The 24,682-nt window shown below is 42.2% G+C and overlaps 2 protein-coding genes across 3 annotated transcripts; both read right to left on the bottom strand.

Annotated features, from left to right (window-relative positions):
* Window positions 1–1,803: 1,803 nt before the first annotated feature.
* LOC101478742 (uncharacterized) lies at window positions 1,804–14,645 on the bottom strand. 2 transcript variants are annotated; one of them, XM_004568354.3, is made up of 20 exons: window positions 13,464–14,645; window positions 12,931–13,030; window positions 12,747–12,786; window positions 10,278–10,319; window positions 10,063–10,151; window positions 9,848–9,944; window positions 9,558–9,700; window positions 9,266–9,438; window positions 9,055–9,158; window positions 8,567–8,961; window positions 8,420–8,483; window positions 8,227–8,284; window positions 8,051–8,132; window positions 7,639–7,965; window positions 7,368–7,463; window positions 5,617–7,231; window positions 4,843–5,525; window positions 4,655–4,725; window positions 4,452–4,539; window positions 1,804–3,841 (listed from the first exon to the last, which is right to left on the bottom strand). In XM_004568354.3, the coding sequence occupies exons 1-20, from the start codon at window positions 13,627–13,629 to the stop codon at window positions 2,863–2,865; spliced, it is 5,412 nt and encodes a 1,803-aa protein (XP_004568411.3). In that variant the 5' UTR covers window positions 13,630–14,645; the 3' UTR covers window positions 1,804–2,862. The 2 variants fall into 2 exon arrangements, with proteins under 2 accessions (XP_004568411.3, XP_012779334.2); XM_012923880.2 differs by having other exon boundaries at window positions 9,558–9,694.
* Window positions 14,646–18,830: 4,185 nt separating this feature from the next.
* cacng3a (calcium channel, voltage-dependent, gamma subunit 3a) lies at window positions 18,831–22,871 on the bottom strand. Its single transcript, XM_004568353.3, has 4 exons — window positions 22,369–22,871; window positions 20,516–20,599; window positions 20,275–20,415; window positions 18,831–19,577 (listed from the first exon to the last, which is right to left on the bottom strand). The coding sequence occupies exons 1-4, from the start codon at window positions 22,577–22,579 to the stop codon at window positions 19,012–19,014; spliced, it is 1,002 nt and encodes a 333-aa protein (XP_004568410.1). The 5' UTR covers window positions 22,580–22,871; the 3' UTR covers window positions 18,831–19,011.
* Between the last annotated feature and the right edge of the window lie 1,811 nt (window positions 22,872–24,682).

Here is a 24,682-nt window from a genome sequence, read left to right as displayed (position 1 = left end):
AACTAGTGCGTACTTTTAAAACTCAATGTTGCACTTAAAAGGTGTTTATAACCCTCATTTGTGAAGTTGTGTGTAGCGCAAGATGACTAAAAAAAAAAGAGAGAGAGAGGTGGCGCATCATTGTTGAAAGCCCACTCACCACAACAAGGGTGGGTCATGGGGTGGGTATCTTGGCCCATGAGTGGGAACGTGGGACAAGGCATACTTGGCAAACAAGACAAACTCAGACGGGACAAAGCACAGATAGAAACTAATGCTAACACAATATATCCATTGTTAATTTTTTTTTTTATTTTGTACTATTTTTAAGAATAGACAACAGCAACAAAACAAAAAGTACAACTTAAAATTCGATTACATGATTAACATTGTATATAAACACTGTTAATGTCTAATATTGAAATGAATCTCCAGTCATACAATTTATTAACTGTATAGACATAAGCCATGTTTTAATAGATTGTTTAGAAGCCTTCTAATTAAATCACTCAGTTTGCATTGTCAAAGAAAACATAAATCAAGATAATGAGATAGAAACTACATGAACTGATGTTGCTGGTAGTATGTGAATGCCAGAGCAGGGTATTCTTTAAAGATGCTAAGTAAACTAAGTTACTAAGTCGTTGGTGGGAAGAGTGCTGCAGCGCCACTTTAAAAAGAAACAAACAAAAAAACAGAAAATCCCACAATCTTAAACCTTTAGTCTAATCAAAATACCAGAGAAAGTGATATGATTTTATCGGAAAAACATAAACAACACAGGCTGTTGGATATAAAAAGCTAACGCAGCAAAGTGTGACCCTTGTGCCCTCTTGGGACACAAACTTCAATACAAAAGCAGTAAATTTAGTTCAGTGTAATGAGTAATATCAAAAACTAACCACCTAGTATCCATCCATCATCTTCTTCCACTAATCCGGGGACGGCTCCTAGGGACAGCAGCCTAAGCAGAGAAGTCCAGATCTCCCTCTCCCTAGCCAAGAGATATAATCTCTCTTGGGTCACCCCCGGCGGGACGTGCCCAGAACACCTAACCCAGGAGCCGCCCAAAGGCATCTTTATCAGATGTCCAAACCACCTGAAGTAGCTCCTTTCGATGTGGAGGAGTAGCAGCTCTACTCTGAGCCCCTGCCTAAGGGAGAGGCCAGCCACCCTTTGGACAAAGCTCATTTCTGCCACTTGTATCTGTGATCTGGTTCTTTTAGTCACTACCCAAAGCTCGTGACCATAGGTGAGGGTAGGGACGTAGAGCAACCCGGAAATCAAGAGCTTCACTTTTTCACTCAGCTTTCTCTTCACCGTGATGGACTGGTACAGCATCCGCATCACTCAACCTGCAGCCTGCATTAGCTTAGGAAACAGTCTTAACTTAAACTGCAACTATCCATCAGGGCCCTGTTGATGGTCAGTACAGTTTACTGAACAAGTTTCAAACAATCACAATTTTGGAGTTGGCACCTTCTCCTCCTGCGAGTGGGCCTACTCAGCTGTCAATCATAACATTGCTACCCAATTAAAAACATGACTTTTTCAACCCAAATCAGCTATAAGAACTATGAATAACGACAGAAAGCATTCTTGGGAAAATTTAACTGAGGAGCACTGCCTTTATTTTGACTCTAGTCCCATCCACTAACATGGAGAGGGCAGTACTTATGAAACTATACTGCAGCCAGACAGCAGGTAGCCACAGAGACGCTTTGGCTTCATTTTTCTGGAGCTGTCAGGTCATCCATGTTTTCTACAGTCATTAGAAGCACATAAAGCAACTGAGATTTCAAACACCAAGAAACAAACAAAAAACACAACTTGGGGATTTTAATGAGGTCAAAACATTTTAATAAAAAAAAAAATCTTTTGTAAGAAGTCTTGTCCTCCAATTTGTTCAACTTCCATCACATTTCACTTTCGCAACAGCACACACACATTCGCTCACTGACAATGTGCTAGCTACTAAACCTTTGGAACAGAAACATGCTGACTGATCTGTCAGTATTATAAACATCTTATACAATCCAGTGTAACATGAACGCATAAAAGTCTGCTTCAACTTCAAGGACCACATTAGTAATTTCTCATTTTAGCCCATTAATCACAAATTTCCAGAGTTTCATAATTTACCAGGTAGCAATCAGATTTTATGTCACGTTCAATAAGACAAATCAACCAGCATAACATTAACCTTACTTGGTTTGCCTGTTCAGAAATTTTCCGTTGCCTTTCTTGGAAATTATTCATCACAAAAAAAAAAAAGAGAGAAAAAAAAAGAAGAAAAAATATACCGGCATGAACTGAACCAACAATTGCCAAAAAGGAAGAAAAAACAATGATAATAGCGTATACGATTTCATGGTTAATGAGCTAAAATGTGCTGGCAGCGTTCTCCAGAAAGACAGCCCTCAAAGGAGTGAAGAGTTTCACATTTAAGTCCTGAATAGCACACAGGGATGTGAGCAAAACAAACTGAGGAGAATTTATTACATAAAGAGTTAATCTATATTTACAAATGAATCAGAGGCAGATAATCTGCAGTTCCTCCTCTGCCAAAAAGAAATCACATCCCTGAGCACAGTTTGTGTTATTCATAGCATAGCAGTTCACGTCAGAGTCCTGCAGCTCTAGTTTGACCACAACAGCACAGCGTCGCTGCCCAGTTGTTCCCCGGCCCAGAGTCTGCAAAGACGTTCACATTGAATATTGAAGAGACCTCAGCTGCAGTCTTTCTGCATTACAGGAACAAGGGTACCGTGGAGAGCTGCAGAGACAGGAAGCATCAGAACAGCTGACATTTATCAGTTTCCTTGTAGCAGGATGCCAGCGTTAGCCGTTATCTTTACGTCCTAATCTCCTTGCAGCTTTGAGTTATGCCTCTGTTAATGCAGAGCCTTTCTCTCTGCCCTCTTCATCCTCCTCCCCATCTTTGTCTTTGTTCTTTTTGCGTTTCTTTTTCTTGTGCTTGTGCTTCTTGTGTTCTGCCTCTTTGTCCTGGCTGCTGCGTTTCTTGTGCTTTTTGTGCCTTTTAACTTTCTTGTGTTTCTTCTTCTTCTTGTCTGTCGTGGTGGTGGCTGAGCCGCTGTGGTTACTTGGGGTGGGGCTGTGGGAGCGCTGGCTGAGGGACAGACTGGCGCTGCCGCTTCGCCCTCTCTCAGGCTCAGAACCTTCGCCTTCGCTGTAGTCGGGCACGAAAGCTGCCTCGTCTGTCTCGCGGCCGAGGTCGGAGCACAAACGCTGTCTCCTGGGCTCGGGGGCCCGACTTTCCTCTCGCCCTCCTCCACCTCTGACTTCTGCTGCTCTCTCCTCCTTCCCTGGAGCTACTCGCCCTTCCTCTCTTCCTCCACCTCGCCGCTCCTCTTCTCTTGCAGAAGCTCTTCCTTCTTCTCTCACTCCTCTCCCCTCTTCCCTCACGATTTTAATTTTGGTTGATTTGTCCAAGTTTGTCTGGCCCGTCCTACCACCCTTACCCTCTTCCCTTGTGGCTCTTCCCTTCTTCTCCTCCTTCACTGCTCCTTTCCTCTCTTCTCTTGTAGCATCCCGGGTTTCAGTCCTAATAGGCTTAGGTGCTTCCTGCTGCAGCTCTCTACCTCGAGGCCTCTGCAGCACTGGGGAAGGCTCCTTGGTTACACTAAGCTCATTTTCCTGGCCTTCTTCGTCATCTTCCCTCTCCCACTTGGAGCGGGGAGGAGGCTGAATGAGCGGTTCCTCCCTGGCCGGGCTGAGCACCGGGCTCAAGCTCGGGCTGCGTGCACGGGTTTTTACGGGGCTCGGTGGAGGCTGTTCTGCAGGTTTCGAAGGCAAACTCTTCTGGTCTTTCTCCGAGTCCTGCTTTGTTTCATGAGACGACCTTTTGTAAGGAAAAACAAGTTTTTAGAAAAGCTTAAACATCTCAATACGAGCAGATACGACACCACAGTTTAGACAATAGTACAATTTTCTTTGGGAAACACTTTTCTATCAAACTTGAGCTGCAACAACAGTTTATACTTGCTTCACCTTAAATTTATTTTTATGTCCACAAAATTAAAAAAAAAAATTGAATAACTATCAATAATTAGACCCTAATCCTAAGATATTTTGTGTCTAATGTATTTTTACAAAGAACAAAAACAAAAATTACACAACTACACAAGTCATGTAATTCAATGTGAGTTTCACTGTGCCACTGAACTCATTACTTTGCTTTGGCAACACTAAAATAATGAGTTTTCCTAGCCCTCCCAAATAAACAGCTTTAGACTGATTACGTTTTTCAAACTCCTCTTCTGTTGCTAATGAACCGCTGACAGAAACAGATAGAAACAATTTAAATTCTCGTGCCATCCTAATGGAAACAACTTAAAGATGCAAATATCAGACGCATAAAATGAAGAGTGGAACAAAGTAAATAAACTACATAACATTTTGAAGTGAAAATTAAAGGCTGTATAAGGAGAAAAAAAAGAAAAGGCACTCACTTAGTGGAGCTTGTAATGTGGCCTGTCAGAGCCTTTCGGCTGATCCTGGGTTTGCTCTTTACAGCAGCCTCCTGAACGTCTTTGACCGCTTCCACGGAGGTGAGAGGAAAGAGGAAAGGTTCAATGAATGTGTAATTAGATAGCAAGACACAAAATCAAAGTTATCATTTCCTGCCATACACTCGACTCGTGCTTCAAATTACCTTCTCTGCGAGCAGCAGCTGGTTTCTCTCCAGAGGGAACGCTCCTCTCTGTTCTGTCCTTGGACGCACTCCTGGGTAATTAGAGAATATAATTACAACTATTAACAACTGTGTTTACAGACAGAACAAATGTATCATCGCGTCTTTCAGTCATGGATAAGGAGAAGCAGAAAAGCAAATGTAGTGACCTGTCAGGTTTAGCGGCTCTTTCTGAGCCCTCGCCCTTCTCCTTAGAAGATGCTCTTGGTTTCTCCTGATGGTCTGCCTGTCTCCTCGTGATGGCAGACTTCTCTCCGATCGTCATTTTATCCAGGCTGACAGATCTGCCTCCCCCGCTCGCGCCGCCTGAGTTTTTTCGTTCTGCCTTCGACGCCCTCTCACCCTCCGTGTCTCTCTCCGATGCAACCGCCACCTTTTGGGCGATTCTGTCCTTGTCTCGGTCTCTGTCAGACCCCTGACCTCTGTCTCTGTCTAAACCAGACCTCTCTCGCTCTCTGTCTGAACCAGACCTCTCTCGCTCTCTGTCTGAACCAGACCTCTCTCGCTCTCTGTCTGAACCAGACCTCTCTCGCTCTCTGTCCACTCCAGAGCTTCTGTCCTGCTCTCTGTCTGAGATGTGCTGCCCCTCTCCGCCACTGCCAGGTCTCTCTCTGGAGACTCCCCTCTCCGCAGATGCAGAGCGCTCTTTTCTTCTAGCTACTTCTGCTGCACTACTGTGCCGGTCTGCTTCAGAAATGCTTGTGCCAGCTGATCGCTCTGAGATTGAGGCGTTCTTTTCGTGACCAGATGAAGTTTCATCCAAGGCCGCTGCCTCAGTGCTGCCTCTTCTCCCCATATCTCTGTTCAACTTGATTATTCTTACTGGCTTAACCTGCAGATGCAAAAACAAAATGTTCAAACGGAGTTAAATTAGGGGAAATCAGTAGGAAAAATACGTTTAACAAAAGTTTCTGAGGACCTACCTGAAGGTCCATTAGAGGTCTGATGGCTGCTCGATCCGTTTCACCCCGGCCAAGCTCACGGCTCCCTGGATGCGGAAGGATACCAGGCCTGTCAGAGGAAGGTGGGAGTCTGTGGAGTGGGGGCTGATGAGGCAAATGCGAGTGGGACATGATATCCACTCCACCTCCTAGGCCATCTATTCTCCTCAGCTTTCCGGGAGGAGGTCCAAGTAAAGAGCGACCCTCCTCTCCCATCCTCCTCCGGTTGTCCACTGGGGATGAAGGTCGGGGGAGGAGTGGGAGACCGTGTTGATGGGGGTGAGGAAGGAGACCACCGCCCTGTGGAAGATTTTTTCTTCCCCGCATGTCATGGCTGGATCGGGGGCTGTCATGAAGCGGGGGATGAGGCAGAGGTTGGTTATGGGAGGACTGTGGAGGGGTCTTCACAAGTGAAGGCCTCACAACGGAGCTCTTACCCTTTTCTTTTTTAGAGGTAGTCGAGTTGTGGGTGTCTTCTGGTTTGGCTTTAACACTCTTTAAAGGTTTAACAGCTGAGGAGGAAGAGGAAGATGATGAGGGGTCTTTCTTTTTTGCCAAAACTCCTTCTCCGGTCTTTTTCTTCATTTTGTCCGGCTTTACCTTGACCGGCTCCGTCTTTGCTTTAGGCTTTACTTTCTGAACTTTGTCCTTCTTCGTTTTTTCAGATTGAGTTTTTGATGCAGACTTGGTTGAAGATTTAACAGATGAAGCAGTGCTCTTAGAGGGCGGGGCTTTAGATGACGCAGTGTTAACAGCAGGCCTTGAAGAGATGGGAGGTGTTTTTGTGTGTGACGGTACATCGTCCATGGGTTCGTCTCTGACCGGAGTGGCATCGCCTCTGTCCACCGGCTGTTGCGACGCCTCTGGTTCTTCTCCAGCTTTCTTCTTTTTTATCTTCTTTGTTTTCAGGACTTTAGTGCTGGACTTTGTCCCTGACGAGGAAGAGGACGGGGGATGGTGAGGTGGACCAGCTCTCTCCTCTCTCCCTCTTCTCCCTCTCCCCTGGGGTGAGTAATCTCTGGATAAAGGGGACAATCTGTCCCTCTCTCTGTCTCTGCTGCCATGACCTCTGTGATGCAGTGAAGGGTGTTGGCTATCGTATTCTTTGTAGTATTTGTTGTACCAGTCTACATACTCCTTTTCCCACTGGCGCCTTTCCCTTTCAAAGCGCTCGGGGCCTGCGGGACTCGGACCCTTCAGTTCATATGGTGGTAGCTCGCGTGGAGGTAGCTTTCGTCCGCCAGGGCTGCGGCTCCGGTATGCCCCAGGGGAGCGAGATCGTGACCTAGACCTGTAAGGCCCTTCTGGCCCCTCCCAGCCTCCTCCCCGGTAGGAGGGAGGAGATCGTGGTGAGCCAGAGCGACGATACCCATAAGACCTCGAACGAGATCGGGACCTTGACCGTGAGCGTCCATAACTGCGTCCGTTACGTCTGGAATAAGGCGAGCGAGGATAGGACCTGCCATGGGATCGTGAACGAGAGCGGGATCGGCTCGGTGAATAAGAGTAAGACCTGGATCTGGATCTAGATCTTGACCTGGACCGAGAGCGCGAGTAAGGAGAGCGGCTAAATGGAGATCGACTGAATGACCTGGACCTGGAAGAAGAGAGTCGGGCAGGAAAAAGAAGGAATGAACAGAGTGAATGAAGGGTTGAAAGAAGGATTACGCAAAAATGCAACAAATGCCTTTAAAAGCTTTGTGCATAAACAAGTTTCGTTATGTAATAAATACCTGGAGTAAGATCGCTTTCTTCTCTTTGGTGCATTTCGGTATTTCATTAGCTCTTTGTGGAAGTCTTTAGTGAACTCATCCAGCTTGGAGGTAACCCTATGTAAACAAAATTAAACACTCAGAAACATTCCAGGTCGTCTGTTGTGGTGAAACTCCAAAATAAAATAACTGTTCACAATTGCAATCCTGAGTTATGTCTGGTGCTACATGGTTTTCACATGTGCCACCACAGTCTGTCGTTAGACCCCTAAAACAAAAAGAACCCACTCACTTGTCCTGTCTGTGATGCCTTGGCCTGTAGAAGTCTTCCTTACAGAGAGGTGGCTGTGGGAGGGTGGGTGGAAGAGGGACTAGAGGGGGCTGGGTACCAGGGGGAACCCAGGGGGGGTTGAGAACTGTTGGTCCAGGGGGATAAACAGGCTGGGGCTGGTAACTCATAGCAGGAGGAGGAATAAGGCCAGGACCAGCACTGTATGGAGGAGGGTAAGCCTGAGGTGGAGGTGGATACAGGGCTGGAGATGGGTACACCTGAGGACTAGGTACAGGAGGTGGAGCTGTGTGCAGGCGACTGGAGGGGTGCTCTCCTCTACTTCGGTACCTGTAAAGATGTACACAAAAGACTTTACAGAACTGATGTTACATCACAAACACTTCACAGTTCATAGTGCATAAGCAAGATTTACCAGTGTCTGCCACCTCCGCCTGCTGCTGCTGGTGCTGCTACTGCTCCTACTCTGTGAGAGTGATTTGTCCGTGAATGGTGACCTAAAAGAGCAGAGAGCAGGCAGGCTGTTAGTTGCCAAATGTCTTCCCTTTAAGCTCATCAGATCTGCTTAAATGAATAAATTGATCTTCTGACCTGACTGATGAGATGGTCTTGTAGGTGGCAGTTGGCCAATCACTGGTAAAGTGTAGCTCTGTGGGAGAAATTATGGGGTTTTTTTAAAAAGAGAGAGAGAAAGAGAAAAAAGGTTAACATGATGAAAAACCTATGTTTTGGTGCTCTAACTAACATAACCTCGCAAACAAGTCACTATTCAGGAAGGACCCACCTGTGAGCCACTTTCTGAGGGTCCTGATGAATCAGTTGTCCCTTTAGGTTCTGGACGCGTCTCCCTGAAACACAAATAGAGACAGTGTCTGGCAAGAAAGGCTTCTTTGAACTGAATTTTTCATGGAATATCTCAGTGTAAACTTACCCTGGTGGGGGTGGTTCACCCTGGTCGGTGGAGTTGGTCGAGTGCATAGGAGAACGGCGATCAACAGCCGGTGCAGGGACTGGCGAAGCTTCTTTTTCCTCGACAATAGAAGCAGCAGCAGGGGAAGGAGAAGCAGGCGGTGGAGTAGACGCAGCAGGTGGTGCAGGAGAAGGAATAGAAGGAGCAGGTGCAGTAGGTGGGGCCTGTGTTTGAGGGGCCGTGGTGGTTGGTACATTTGTAGGAGGTGGTTGAGTGACATTGGCCAGCAGCGGGTCCTGCTGTCTCGAGTGCAGAGGCCTGACCAGCTGTGGCCGCGGTGGAGGCGGAGCTGTGTGTTGGGCCTGCTTGCGCCCATGTTTGGTGTATCCTGTCTCATTCTTAAAGTTGTTTACAGCCTACATAAGAAGGCAAACACATAATCCAGCACTTACAAAAACAGTCAAATTAAACTAATACCACATCAGACTGCAAACGTTTGAAAGCACTACCTGTCGAAGAAACTTGTTGGCAATGAGATTATCAGGTGACACATCTGACTGTTTGCACGTGAAGCAGATGTGCTCCTCTGAGTCCAACAGGGCAGTCCTAATACCTGAAAACAGACGGATCTTATTTAGACAAAAGCTCACGCACACACACAAAAAAAAAAAAAAAAATCACTTAAAATCTTTTTTTATCGTCTACATTTTGAGAACTCACAGTCATCGCAGTAGCTGTTTCCACAGCAAGGTATGACTACGGCATCTGTCATCAGGTCATTGCAGATCGGACACAGGAGCTCGTCAGGGATTGGATCGTTTTCATCCTCAGATGACGACTGTTCATGTGGAACAAATGGAGGGCGCTCCTTCTTTCCCTGTGCGTATGCTTCCCTGTTAACAAAACAAATGCACCAGCAATATGGATAATTACCAACTAAGACATAACTTAATGTGCTATAAAGTGTATATGAAACGCCATGTGTAGGCGTATGTCAGTGATTGGCACGTACGCATCTATAGCAGGTATGGCGTATTCTCCTGTGCTGGTTAACATGGCTCCCTTGGCACCTGGCTCTGCTTTCACCATGAAGCTCTGTGGTATCCCCTTACTAATTCGTACTGGCTTGGGACCCTCCACACTTTTATCCTGAACCTCAAAATGTAAAAAGGCAAAAAAAGAAAACCCAAAACAACAAAAATTAACATTAACCAAAACATGACTGTTACTTTTTTAGACGTTACACAACAATGTTGTAAAATATAGCAACACAGACAAAGATCAAACAATACTGTTAATTACCATTAGCATGGGGCACTGTCGAATGTAGTGACCGGCCTTTCCACAACGAAAGCAGGTGTAGTGAGCAGGTGGAGGTCCGACTGCCTTCTTGGAGTAACTGGAGGCACAAGTTACAGAGTTAAACACACGCCCAGCTAGACAATGAATTGAAATACACATTACATGCTTCATTTTGAATTTAATTAGATGCTCAAGTGTGGCGATTGTATACTAACTGTATTGGATCATATTCGTGATTCGACTGAGTCATCATGGCTTTAATCTTGTCCTCCTCGGATGCATTTGCGTCAACCAGGTTAGCAGTCTAAAACATTGATTTAGAAGAGATATAAGAATCAGAACAATGTCAACCCCTCAAGAAAAAACCAAAAAAAACAACCCATCTTTTTAGCTTTTCTGGCGTTACAGCAAGCATACACAGAAACAGTACCTTCGCAAGTTGGGCGAACGACAATGAAGGAGAAGAGTCCGTCTGCAGGAGAATCAGAGCACATATATTAAAAGGTATTAACATGATAGATTTTAGACACACTGGAAGACAAGAGCCCCGACAGTTCCCCACCACATCTGTGACCAATCCCTTAGAGCCTCCGTTTGTTTCTTCAAACAAAATTAGCACCTCTGTTTAGCCTCCAAAGTGCCTGACAAAGGTAATGCACGAGTAGCAATTAACAAAAGAAATAAAAAAAATCAGCACGTGGATTACAAGTGGTGCGTGCCGTTTTAAGTCCAACTCCTCTAAATAGTCAGCAAATCTAGAAGGAAAAAAAACTAATACTCTGAAAGCCTCTAAGCTTGTGTCTTTTCAGAGATTTTTTACATGGATGAGATCTTTGGGGGGGAATAGAGTAAAATACAAATACCCAAAAAACAAACAGCGATGTGATGCAAACTCCATACTGAATGTATTATCTACTGCCTTTGCAAAGCAACAAAAGTATTACAGCACCAAAAAATTTTAAATGAGATTGTGCGCTTTAGTCGCATGTTTAAGAACTCATGACGAGACAGAAAATTGTAAAAACATCTACTTTTGCTGTTCTTTAGCATATGCAAGTCTTTCGAGCCTTTAACTATGGTAATGTCCAAGAGCTTCTGCTTAAACACATCACGCCTCCTTAAGTATTTGGGGCTTATCAGCAAATACTACCAACACATCCCTCTAAATCCTATATCCAAAGCTTCTTCTGCAGTGGGTAGCAGAGGGCAATTTTCTCAAAGGAATACTTGACATTTAATTTAAGTATGCAGTTTCCCCTCACTAGGGCACAGTGATTTAAGCTTGTCAAACGAAGTTGTCACAAATATTCAAAACTCATCAAAAAGTTCAAGAATGCTTTCTGTAAACTAATGAGCTAGCAAGGAGCAGAGCCAACCTATTAAAAAAAAAAAAATGCAGACACAGGAAGCTGTCAAGTATGTAGAGCTGATAAGGCACAAGTGTAGAGATCTTTCTGTTGAGGGGGTGGGTGAAATAAAAAATGCCTGGTGGAAGGAAAATGAAGTAACCGCTGTTGTCACTTATTCTCTTAACCTGTTCCCTTTAACAGCCCTACAACACCACCAACGTCACGACAGAAAGCGGAGGAGGGATGGTTCTGTCAAGAGTGGACAAAGGGTCACATTTTACACCCACACAAAAAATTTGATCTCTCTTCTTTTTTTAAGTAATAAAGGCTAAATGTTAGTAAACAAAAAAAGCCAGCAGGGTGGGATATCCATCATGATAAGCAGGCTCAGAGGAAACACTGGGTATTGCAGAAAGCTGTGGAGGGAACACACAGGGATCTGGTGCAAGCGGTTCTGACACTGAACCACTCAACAACTTTATTGACAGGGTCTGCAGCTTACAGCTTACAGGACACACTACACCAGCATACTTTGCACTGCAGCAACCATGGAAGGATATTTACTGATACTGTGTCTTAGCACAGTGTGGTCTAGCTTCGTAATGATCCCCCCCAAAAAACCACAGTTTTGTAAAAAACAAACAAAAAAACAAACAAAAACACACTTTGAACTGGTTTCCTTGCACAAGAGGCACTGAGGAATCTGGCTAGATTCAGTGTATCTCAGCACAGCAATGTAAATGCGAGCCTTCAAAGTTTAAGGGTTATGTGCAGTCCATATTCAGTGCAGAACAGAACATCTTCATGATTAAATTGTACAGGACAAAATAAATGACAGAAGTTTTGACTTAACAAAATATCTGAGAATGTGTATGTTTAGCAGGTTAAGCTCATAAAATGAATAAGAGTCAGTGGCAAATCTATTCCACTCATTATGTAAGATAAGTTTATATAAATTAATCACACTTTCCTTCTTTGGGTTTATAAACCACAGAAAATATTTTCACAGAAAATAAATGACAATGTATTATGAATACAAAAATACCATACTTCCTTTTACAAACCCCTTCAAAACATTTGCCTGGCATAAATCAGGCTACATAACCATTTCATTATGAAATACAGTCATTAACAGTTTAAATTGCTTGCCATGTTAATTATCAACAGTTTCAGTTCAGAGCATTACAAAAACATGGTGGCTAGTCTGTTGTTTCTCTTAGCGGCCTCATCTCATTCACACAGTGTACTTTTAATTTGTTCATTTCAAAATAAAAAAAAAAAGGCAGACAACCCGGGTTTTTAGAGAGAAACAACAAACTACTTTAACCTTAGTGACTCCAGGAAACCCTCAAAAAAAGACATCAAATAACACACAGAGGTCGAGAGCTCAACACAAATGTAGCCAACACACAGTGAACAGAAGATACAACTTTATCATTGTTGACAGGATGTTCTTGAGAAAGGTGACTAAAGCCAGAAAGAAGGGGGCGAGAGAGAGACAGAGGGGTGAGGAAGGAGAGTGTGTTGTTTTTGGGTTTTGTTTTACATACGGGTCTAGGAGGTCCCACCACAGCTGTGTCAGAACGATCTCTGCGGAAAACAGAAAAAAAGTAGTAAGCTACTGGCACAAAAGGAACAAACATAACCTAGAGATTTCTCTATCATTTAAAATCCACTGGTGACTACACTGTAATCATGACTCAGGCTGCAACGTTAGATTTTATGTATACATACACAATGAACGTCCTGCCAGCAGGTTTTACTCCACCAATCGGGGTGCGGCGGACGATCACAGACGAGTGTTTTGGGATGTGGGCTTCATCGTCTGTGTATTCTGTGAAACACCACACAGAACAGAAATCCAATGAGTTTACAAAATATTTATGAAATACAGAAAAATCCCAGTATTTACAGCTTATGCGATCCCAGGGCTTCAACTAAGGCTGAATAGCTGTGACAGTTAAAATAAACACTAAATAATGACAAAGCCTTTATAAAAATAGACATTAAAAGCTCGTTCTCAAATATTAGATTGGAGGTTCAGTGTACATGAAACTGCTTGGGACAAATAAAGTAAATCCTAGAATGTCAAACTGTTTTAAAGAAATTATTAGAGGCATGTTGTAGATCCCAATGGATTTGTACATATTCTAGCCCTGTTTGTGTTTTCCCAGCAAAAGCCCTATACGTAGATATCATGCGCTGCCTCTTCCCAAAGTATCTGATTATGCTTCTCCCATAATGTAAAGAGTCAGCTCATGGCGTACCTTCTCGAGTCTGCGCATTGGTGATCTGCAGGTCGCAGTCTGTGGCCTTGAGCCGTTCCCGGGCCATAATCTGCCTTTTAAGCTCGCTGAGAGTGATATGCAGCCCATCGAAAGTGACTGTATTATAGTCCAGTTTGGAAGAAAACTTATAGTGAACACACGACATTTTTTTTTGTTTTGTTTGGATTTCTCTCTCTCTCTCTCTTTTTTTTTTAAACAAGTCTAAGCACTTATCAAGTTAAGAACAAAGAAAAAAAAAAAACACAGGCCTGGTATAACAAAATGAAAGCGTCAACACTGAACACAGGAGGCTAAATCTGGTGACTTTAATGGGTAAACCTTCTGTATTATTCGCTGAAACACTGGACAAAGAAAGGACTAATATGGGGAAAAGGTTGAGCTCGCAGATGACGACACAGTCATTATTACTGGAAATGAAAAATAATCGAGCAGCGAGGCCAAAGCGCCATGGAGCGGCGCCGTGTGCCTCTTCAGTTCTTTAAAGTCCAAGAAAATACAACAAGGTGCCACCAAATCCAAAAGAGTCCATGCAGCACAGTGTGAATATGTTACATGGGTAAATGAGGTCAAGTCCGTCGTGAATTGTCCTTGCTGGAAAACCCGGTCAGCCGCACTGCAGCTAGCAGCGGGCCTGGGGCTTCCCCAGTCCTCGCGGTAGTGTTTTGCCTTTTCGGTACAGTTTGTAATTTATAGAAACAAAACACCACCGAGCTCCACAAAAAGTCCACAAAACTGCGTGAAATGCTCCACGGCCAGTCCACAGGAGTCACACTACTGTTTAGACCCCTCCGAAAAGGTTAATCTTAAATCGAAATGTTCCGTGTAAATGTTAAGCTAATGTCAAGGCTAACATGCGACACCTCGAGATTAGCTAACGCAACTCAACACAACATGAAAGCAGGCCTAACAAAAGCTAACGGCTAACGCTGCTATTGCTGACAATGGTGTCACGCTAAACTTTGGGGCAAAAATCCACCGTCTGCAGTCAGGACGAAAAGGTTCCTCTTCACTCCACGGTTATGTCCCACCACAGAAAATAAAGTTTTGAATCCGGATGATTCTTCAGTGTAAATCCATTAAATCCATGTCGCTGATCCCAGACGATCGTCTCCTCGCTGTTTCATCAAAATGGCGCTGGACGGAACCGGATGTCGCCAGTGTCTGCTTTTTTTTTTTTCTTTTTTTTCTTTTTTTTTTCTCCAAAATCTTTATTTAAACATCAGTACAATACAAAATGGAATTAAGCAGTATTACAATAATGGTGATGTACTTACAGAAGAATTGTATGCATAGATAAACAAATACAAGAACAGCATTCAAAAACAACAATAGAAACATGCTAGGGGGAAAGTAACTAATCAAGCCAAAGAACAAAGTGATTGAAAGATCTTGATTTTTTCACAAACACCAATAGTTTTTATAGCTTTTGGGTTAGTGGAGTTCTTAATAGAGTTAAGATACTGTACAAGTTCAAAGGAGAATACATAGAAAGAGGGATGTCTTCCTAAATATTTGGACTTGTGAATATGAAATTTAGCCATTAAAAGTAACAAGTTAATCATATATCTGTTATCATGTCTGCTTCTTCTTTGAGGCAATGAAAAGTGGCAGCTGCGGCGTTGCATTTTACTGCCACCCTCAGCTTTTATTGCTCAAAAAAGTTAACTGAGTGAAACCCCACAATATCTGTGCACTAATCATTTAATTTTCGTAATATTGCGCTATTTCACAAGAGCCTGTCGTCTCAAGACACTTTATATTTTAAGATAAAGAAAGACACCAAAAATAATATATAAAACCCCAAAACAACAACAATCACACTACCCCCTATGAACAAACACTTGGACAGTGGAAAGGAAAAAGTCAATTTAACAGGAAGAAATCTCTGGCCGAATCGGTCACCTGAGTTAGGAGTGAGGGGAGGAAGACGGGACAAAGATGGCTGGATGCTGGGCAACTGGTATTTGTAGATGGATGGATTTTGTGTTTTAAATTGTAACTTTAACTGATTGTTAGTTCATGGCAATTATACATTAGTGCACTAAAGTTTTATTGATAATTAATATACATTTTGGTTATATTACATGTATTTAAATTCATTTTAAACCAATGTCATTTAAAACAAAATAACCATTTCATATGTGTATGGAAACCTGTTTCAGTCACTAAAAAAAGTCACACCCTTACACTGTACAATTAATTTGTTAGAAATAATATTAAATAATGTAATATGAACTTGAAACTCTTTACCACTTTACCATCCATCCTCTCGAGAATCAGTTGTTTTTGTCTTTATTGTATAAAACTGTAAAGTATTGTTTTATACAATATATTCTATGCAGCAAGGAGATGTTTCAGAGATTTCTTTTAAAGTTTGTACCTCTAACTTTAAGATACCTTGCTTGACATTTTGCAAAAATAACCCTTTAATTTAGATTTACCTTTGCCTGGGAATTTTTTTTTAATTTATTCATTGTATTTGTTTTGTTTCTTCAGTGGTGGAAAAATATCAGATCCTGATGACTTTAAGCAGTACCTTTATTTTGCTGATTCATCCCATTTCCTGTAAAACACAGTAGAAATGTTTTTGTGCTTCAGGTCTTCATAAATAACCAATGATGTCCTGACACGAATGCTAGTGTTAAAGAGGAAAGGCCAGTGGTGACATTTTTGGGATGTTGTTGTAAAGTCTGAAGGAAACTGAAACATATTACACATACCTCACAGCAAGTTGTGATCTTAATATAGTAGTGACTGAAAGTTCCCATTTCAATGAGAGAAAAGCAACGGCTTCACAAAGCTTGCTGCTCTATTTATAACCCATTCTTTAATTAAGAGCCTCGAGTGCACCTCCTCAGAGAAAAGTAGTAGGAAAAAAAAAAGTTGGTTCGTCAGTTCTTTTGATATGCCAAACATTTTAGTGACTTTTAGCGCACTCCTTTGGTTTTACAGATTGTGATCAAACTTGTTGTTTCGTTTAATTTAATCAGCAGACAAAACCAACCAATCCAGCTATAATATTAAGCCTACTCGGCTCTCACTTCAACAGTTATATATAAAAATTGGTCTGCTGAAATTTTCAATAGATTCTTGTCCATTCTTGACTCTTGACCTTTTTTACCATGATTTCTGTAGAGTATTGCCCAAGAAATGTAAATCTTGATGTTAGCTGGCCTGATGTTATCAGTCTCTTTGGCTTCACCATTCTCCTTTCAGACACTGCAGGCTGGTCTCTGCTGGTAATTTATTCATTAACTTAACTTTTGTTTGCTTAGTAACTAAATCATATTGAAGCTTTCTGATTAGAGGCTCCAGTCTGTTTGAGGCATTAGTTTGAATCCTTTGTTTGCACTTTTTTTTTTTTTACTTTTAGTAAAAATATTTGAAATACTACTTAAATACTTCCATATGGATCCTTGGACAGTAGACTCTGTGCAGTGTAGTAGCGATAAATAGCTTGTGGAGCTGAAACAGTAGCCGAAGTAGTCAGTTGTGCTTTCAGGTAATTTCTTGTGTGAGCGTATTCATAACCTACCTTGAATTCTAGCCTGAATCCCGTTGCTGCCATGGTAACACCTGAGGTTTCTCAGACGTGTGTCTGTTTGTGCTGCCCTGCCATCAGATGTAACGGAGCTAATTCATGCATGTTCAGGCACAATAAGGCCCTGATATTACTCAGCACAGGAGAGGTCACCTTTTTTTGATCAACTGTTTTTGTTTATCAGTATTGTTCAAACCTTTGCTTCTGTGCTGGGTTGTGTTTGAATATTCTCTTAGTTTCTCTTGCAAATGCCAGATGCCAGAAACTGAGATGTCCTGTACAATTTTAAAAAAGCACCTTTTGTGATGTGAGTTTTGAAGCTTTCTTTAAGGCATATAGAAAGTGGCATAACCATGAGGGCAGACCCTTTCAGTGGGCTTATGCACGCTCACATGCTACAAAAACTCACTCAGCCACACAATTAGACACATGGAGAGACAGAGAGAGTTCGAATGCACTTAATGGGGTTTCGATCTTCTGCAATAGGTCCACAAAAAATGAGGCTACAGGAACAGGACATTCATTCATTCATTCTCAGTTGCTTTCATGCGTTTTGTATTTTCTGTAAATGTTTCTATTTCCTCACGGGCACCTCTCCCTTTCTGTCTCTCTCTCTGACTGACTATTACTACACACACACTCACAAAAACTGAGACAAATCTATTTTTTAAAAGTTCAGTTTTTGTTTGCTTTGATTTTTCCTCCGAGTGTCAAATATACAGATCAGCTGGTTGCTTGAACTGAAACGATAAGTGAATTAACTGCACAACATTCTGCAACTATTTAAATCATCGATGGACCATTTTTAAAATTGTTCCAGTAAAAAACGACAAGGTCTCTCTGATTTCAACATCTCAAACAGCTTTATTTTCTTGCTTTGTTTCATCAGGAGATGCAATCGTTAAGTTCTGCGGTGCCAGCTTGTGAACCATAACCTGATTTAAATGTGACACATCTTCCCCATTAGGGCATGTCTTTGGGCAGTGCTGCAAGCCTACAGCTCCTATTTTAAACCCTTCCCTGCACGCCCTGTTCTGACCACTTCAACTTTTCTTTCAACAGTGCATGTTGGATCTCCTCCACCATGTCAAAATGCTGACACCTTAGCTTATATATAATTATGTGAAAAATGAAAAAGTTGCAGCTAGTTGCAGATTGAAGACTGGAAGCAACCAGTTCAGGTTGATTCCACCAGATATACTCTATTGGACGCTTCAGGTTCTAGAGTAGAGCTTCGCACTGAAGTTCTCATCCCGGATTTCATTCTGAATTAGTGCAAGACCCTGCAAATATCTTAAGAAATAACTATCATTCTAATCCGATGCACTGCCTTCATGTGGGGAACTTTCACTCCAAACTGTTCCTTGCACTGGTGGAGCCTATTCAGCTTGTCATGGGGCAAGAGTTTGAGGAGACCATGAACAGGTTGCTAATCTGCCACAGGGGGTAACACAGAGAGACTGACAAATCAGAATTTAACATGCACATCTTTGGACTGTTGGAGGAAACGTGAGCACTCAGAGTCACAGGGACAACATGCAAACTCCGCAGAGAAAGGCCCCAGCCAGTGGATTCAAACCCAGGACCTTTTTCTGTGCAAACCACTGAACCACATAATGCACCGCCCATTTAATTCCAGAGCTGCAGAAGGAGCAGACTTGAAGGGGAGATTGGCTAAATTTAAACCAGACATGGTTTCTGCTTTTAATGGTTGGAGTAACTGGACTTTCTGATTGCACCCCAAGTTATATCCTGGCAACACCAGGATATAACTTGGGGTGCAATTGTTGACTGTTGCTGACTGTTGGACTGACTCTGGGAGATTGTAATGGCAGTTTTCCCACTATTTCTTGACTGAAGAGTTCATAAAAAAATATTTGGCAGGCTAAGCCCTGCACTTGTCTACAATGTCTCTCTTTTGCAAGCAAGAACATGAGAAAGCTTATTCTCCTCCAACTAACGTTCAGCCTTACAGGGACTCTCTTCTTAGACAGGTGTGGTCCTCCTGTTGGAAGCGCAGTTTCCAGGCAGCATCTCTGTGTTGTTGTGAGCAGCTGCAGCTGTTAAATGATCCACAGCCATGTCTATCTTACTGTTTTTGAGAGGCGAGGTTAAAGCGTAGAGCATGAACTCTGAGCCCACTGACACTGGTTTCGGCAAACCTGCCATGGTGGTGACTTTAGATTCAGCGGAGATGGACGGCTCCCGGTCACGGCTGAGTGATGCTCGGAAGGAGTGCGGGTCCCCTGCGCTGTGGTTGCTCCTGTAACTGTACCGGCGGCTGCGGTTCTGATAGTAACGGTTGCGGTAATACGATGAGCTTCGAGAGATGGGCGGCTTCATGAGCGAAGGCCGGCCCTTAGTGCGCAACTGTCTGTGTTTTTCTATGAACACATGCACTGCCAGGACGCCCACCATCTCAGCCAGCACAAAGGACAGAGCTCCGAAATAAAAGGACCAGCCGTAGGAGTAGCTCTTCTTGTTGTCGCTCTGGCTGGGGTCACCTGAGTTGGCTGATATGTACACAATGATGCCAATGATGTTACTGAGACCTGCAGTAGTGTTCATAGAGATGAAGAGGGTCAGTCAGATGTTTATTTGTAGAGGAATTTTTGCAGTTGACTGACACGCTACATGCTATGGAGGACTAAAAGTGCAAAAATGTAAATTTAATTAGTTAAATTAAAAAAAATTAAAGACACCAGTTAAATGCACCAGAAATAACAATAATGGTTAAAAAATGCTGAATAAATACAATAAGTAATTAAATATGATACCAATTCTTGTTTCTATTTGATTTTCTTATTTTTTTGTATTTTTGTTACCTTTAAATGAATTTCCATTTATTTCCATTATTTTTATTTTATTGTGTTTTTAAAAAAATTTTTTTATTTCCTTTTGCTGTTAATATTACTTTTGATGAATTTAATGATAGAGAATTATTGAGTTGTTCAATCATTATTTATTTTTGGCCCTTTTGATCCTCCATACAACAAGAAAGTACAACCATTAAAACACCTGAAGAAAATACTTTTTTTTAAAAAAGAAAAAAAAGATAAAATACCAGAAAGACTAACATAGAAAAACATAATTAATAACAGTAAAAAAAAAAAAAAAGGGGGGGGGGGTATACATAAAATCTAACATCACTGACAAAAAGCTTTTAATTCTGTGTTTCAGAATTAATAAGGGACTGAATGAAGAGCCACAATAATAATCATGCTGCTGAAACAACTCTGTGTGTCTGACCTGCAGAGACAAAGAGTATACCCGCAGTGAGAATGACATTATAGCGTGACTTGTAGAACTCGCTGGCAGCTACGCAGACACCCCCAAGAAATAATAACCCCACACTGAGGATGGGGAAGAGGCTGGAGGCTCGTACCGCTCCTGTGCAGAGGACAGGAGAACGAGGGTATTAAGACACCACGCAAATACCTCACACTGTCATCACAGCTGTTAAAAGTTCATGCAATTATTTGAGACCCACGCAGTAAGTATTCAGCAGCGTCCTGCTCGTAGTCTGCATCGTCAGGAAAGTGATCGATGTCCTTGCAAACACCCTGAAATGTCCCTGAAAACAGAAAATCAGACAATTACATCATTTTGTAACAAAAGTTGCTCAGCTTTGTCATTTTCCCCTGTCTCCCTCTTCTTCTGTACTTGATGCAAATGTAAAATATGCACAGGTATCTTCTCAGGTCGGTTTTTACTCAACCTGTCCACCTTCTAACCGTTTAACATGAATCAGTGCCCTCTTGTGGCCCTTTACTGTGTTTATATTGTGCTTGTGAGTTATGAGCATGCCCAAAGAGTCACTTTATGGCTTCACTTGTTCAGCCTATCAGATTTTAAACCTGGAGGACACAGTGTTGCAGTGGCTGTCCACACTCACTCATGTCATGTGATCACTTTTAGTTTTAGCTTGTCTCAAGTGAAAAGACAAATATTCCACTATCGCTCAACGCTACTGTATATGGCACAGACAGATAATAACCCTCGTAAGCCGTGAAGGCTCTGATGCATTATAATGATGCCTGGAAATACAAACATCAGCCTTTGTAACCTTTGGCCGCGAGATGCCTTTTAGTATTTGCGCACACAGGATCGTATTGACAAATGTGTCCCTGTGAGCCCGCCCTGATTGACCAGTATCGATGATGTGGCTCGGTCCCCATGGTTACCAAAACAAAACTCATTCATTAACAACAGATAAGCTGCGGCGAATAGGGCTGAGAGAAAAGATGTGAGGTGTAAAGTTATTCAAATTATTGTCACATTAGAAACAAGAGATCAGATCATCTGTCTCCATCTGGCTCAACAACAAATTTGTCTCTGAGCGCTTTTTTCGTGCATCACGATTATCTTCATCTATCTGCCTGTTTATGGCTTTTTTTTTGCAATGCAGGCAAACTGACCAACACGCAGTCACACCAGACTGTTAAAGCACTGATGACCTCTGCATGCTCTGTTTCCTCTCCATTAAACCTTTTTTAGGTTGGCTTGGTTTTACAGGCGGCAGGGGCAGCAGCAGAGGGAGGGGATGCAAGGGAAGTGGGAAGGAAATCGAAAAGCCAAGCATTTTCTCTTCATTCAGAAACTTAGCAAAGCAAAACAGAACCAAGGATATAGGGTGAGAGAAGTATTGGTAGTGCTATTAAAGAGAAATGAATAATTAAAAATGTCATTTCTATCCATCATATAGCCAGGACTAAACCTTCTCTATAGTCTTCTTTAAGATGTGTCCTCATGACACCAGCAAACAATCAAAATCATCTGCACAGTGCAAGTAAAAAATAGTTTTTACATATTAGTCACATATTTATAGTTACAATCACTATAACAGGGTATTTTTATGTCGGATTTCTACTTTTCGTGATACAGAATATAAATACTCCACTCAACTGTTGAGTGCAGAACATTTTCAGGTCTGTAATACTATTACTATGTTGTAATACTTTGTAATACTATTACTATGTTGTAATACTTTGTAATACTATTACTATGTTGTAATACTTTGTAATAGTATTACTATGTAGCTGCTGTTGTATGATTTATCGATGTAGCAATTATCACCCGATAGAGAAACATGATGCACAGCTTTGTTTATATATTCAGCCCGTTAGAGACCTGCTTGTAAGAACCGACAGTGTTATTGCTATTTAATATTGAGTTGCCCATTTATATCCTATTTAATTTATTAGATTAACAAGTCATAGTCACATAAACACACCATAGTGCATATTTACTATGTTTAGATTGACCATTTTTGTTGTGTTTCACTCTGGGCTGTTTTATAAGCTTCTAATGTGAAACCACATGCAGGTGTAGTGTGACTCCCACCCTCTGTGCAGCAGGTCCTCCACAGACCGGAGTGGGTCAGGACCTCTTCGTTCTTGCGGACCGTCTCGTTGTCGCTCAGGGTCTTAGAGCGGCACACCCCTCGGGAGTACAGCCAATAGTCCGTTCCCACGGCGATGGTCATGAGGCTGAAGGCACAGAAAGCCCCTGCTGTGGTCAGAAGCATCAGCACACCCCGGTTAAACACCCTCATGTCTCCTCCTCCCTCTGAGGACCGAGTCTGGCAGAGTTTAGAGGTTGTTCAAAACTTTCCCTCTGTGTCTGATCTTTGAGTTGATCCAGGAAGGAAACTCCGAGCACATCTTCTGCCGCCCCATTTTCCTCTAAACTATAAAACTTTGTTCACAAAGATGTTTCCATGTTAAAGGCACAGAAGCTTGATGTCATCTTGTTGGCTGTGCAGAACAAGTAAAGAAACGGCGCTGAAAGTTGGAGGAAATGATAGAGGAAAGTAGTCTGGAGAAAATGGCATCAGCGGCATGTTTCTCGACTCGTTCTAGTTTGTTGTAGCCCAACTCTGCACGGGCTCAGTCTGCAGAATGACCCCGCCTGTCTGATTGTATGTGTGTGTGCATTTGTCCGTGTGTGTGTGTGTCCCTGTCACTAAGAATAGCACAGGCCTCATGCAAACCAGTTCATAGTCCACCAGGTCAGCACCATGGAGAGCAGCAAGAGAGCAGAAAGTAGTGCGCATTATTTTCTGGCAAAGACACAATAAAACCTTTAACTCAGCCTAAAAACACTTCAATTTAGAACTGCAAAAAGGCAACTTTACATTTTAAATTCAGTCTTAAAGTGGAGATAAGTGCCCGTGAACACTACAGCAGAGCTTCTTTGGTCTCTCTCCTCTTTAGCCTGTAGGATGCAACATCCATGTTTTTGAAAAAATACAAAAATTAGCAAATTTTGATTAATCTGACCAGAGAACGGTTTTCCACTTTGCCTCAGTGCATTTTAAGTGAGTATCGGTTCAGAAAAGATGGAGACGTTTCTGGATCATGCTCACATGTGGCTTCTTCTTTGTATGATTGAGCTTTAAGCAGCATTACTGGATTATAAAATGAACTGTGTTCACAGATGTCGCTTTCAGGAAGTGTTCCTGAGCCCATGCAGTGATTTTAATGTCATTCCTGTTTTGATTTCAGTGCTGCTTGAGGGCTCAAAGATCACAGGCATCCAATATCGATTTTCTGCCTTGTCTCCTGCACACAGCAAGATTTCCTCCAGATTCTCGGACTCTTTTGATGATATTATGAAATATAGATGATGAAATAAGTCTAAGTCTTCACAACCGTTCACTGAGGAACGTTCTGAAACTCTTTGCAGATTGAACCTCTACCCATCTTTAAATCTGAGAAACTCTTCCTCTCTACCGTTTCCTTTTTATACCCAATAGTCTTACTGACCTGTTTCCAGTTAACCCAATTAACTGCAAAATATTTCCTTTTAGAACCACTTACTTTTCCTTCCCCAACTCCTCTGAGACATGTTGTTGCAATCAAAATTTTAACAGCAAATTTTCTCAATTCAAACATTTGATGTGTTTTCCATTTTATATTGTGACTAAAATATGAGATTTACGCAATGACAGGAGTCACCGCCTCCTTTCAAATTTAGGATCTAAATTCATCTCTTATATAAAGTCTTGGTCATTGTTACAGTCATGGTAAAAAGAAGAGCACAAACTGTCACTTTTTAGATTTTACATATGAGGATATGAGAAGGAAAATAATTTGAAAAATTTAAATACAACCTCAAACAAACAAGAACACATGACATATTACACTGTGTAGTTATTTAACAAAAATTAAGCCATAATTTTAGAAGCACTCTGTGGGAAGAAAACGTATCAGCGTAAGGAGCGGCCAGGTGCTGCTATTCAAATGCACTTGATTAAACGATCATCAACAAGTGCGAACACTTCTACCAAAGCAGACGTTTGGCAGTCTGCTGCTCTGGAGCATCAGCAATGATGTTAGGGAAGCATCTGTGGCTGTCTATCAATCTGGGAAGGGTCATAAGGAAGAGGTCAGCAAAGAAAAAGTTGGATAATTAGGGAGATGAAGAAGGAGTTCTGGGAGGCTAGGTGTACAGCAAAGAGAGAGATGACAAAGGAAAAGGCTTGTAGTGAGTTGTGAGGCTGGACACTAAGAAAGGGAGAGGCAGAGGAAGGATGTGATAGAGATGGAAATGTACTAAGAAGTGAAGAGAGTGTGTTGAGAAGGTGGAAGGTGTGCGTTGAGGGTTTCATGAATAAAGTAAAAGAGGAGGATAAATGTAGGATAGCGAAAAGTGC

This window comes from Maylandia zebra, linkage group LG6 (assembly GCF_041146795.1).
Source record: "Maylandia zebra isolate NMK-2024a linkage group LG6, Mzebra_GT3a, whole genome shotgun sequence".
NCBI classification, from domain to species: Eukaryota; Metazoa; Chordata; class Actinopteri; order Cichliformes; family Cichlidae; genus Maylandia; species Maylandia zebra.
Note: the sequence above shows the minus strand (reverse complement) of the source record. Positions and strands in the feature narration are given on the sequence as shown.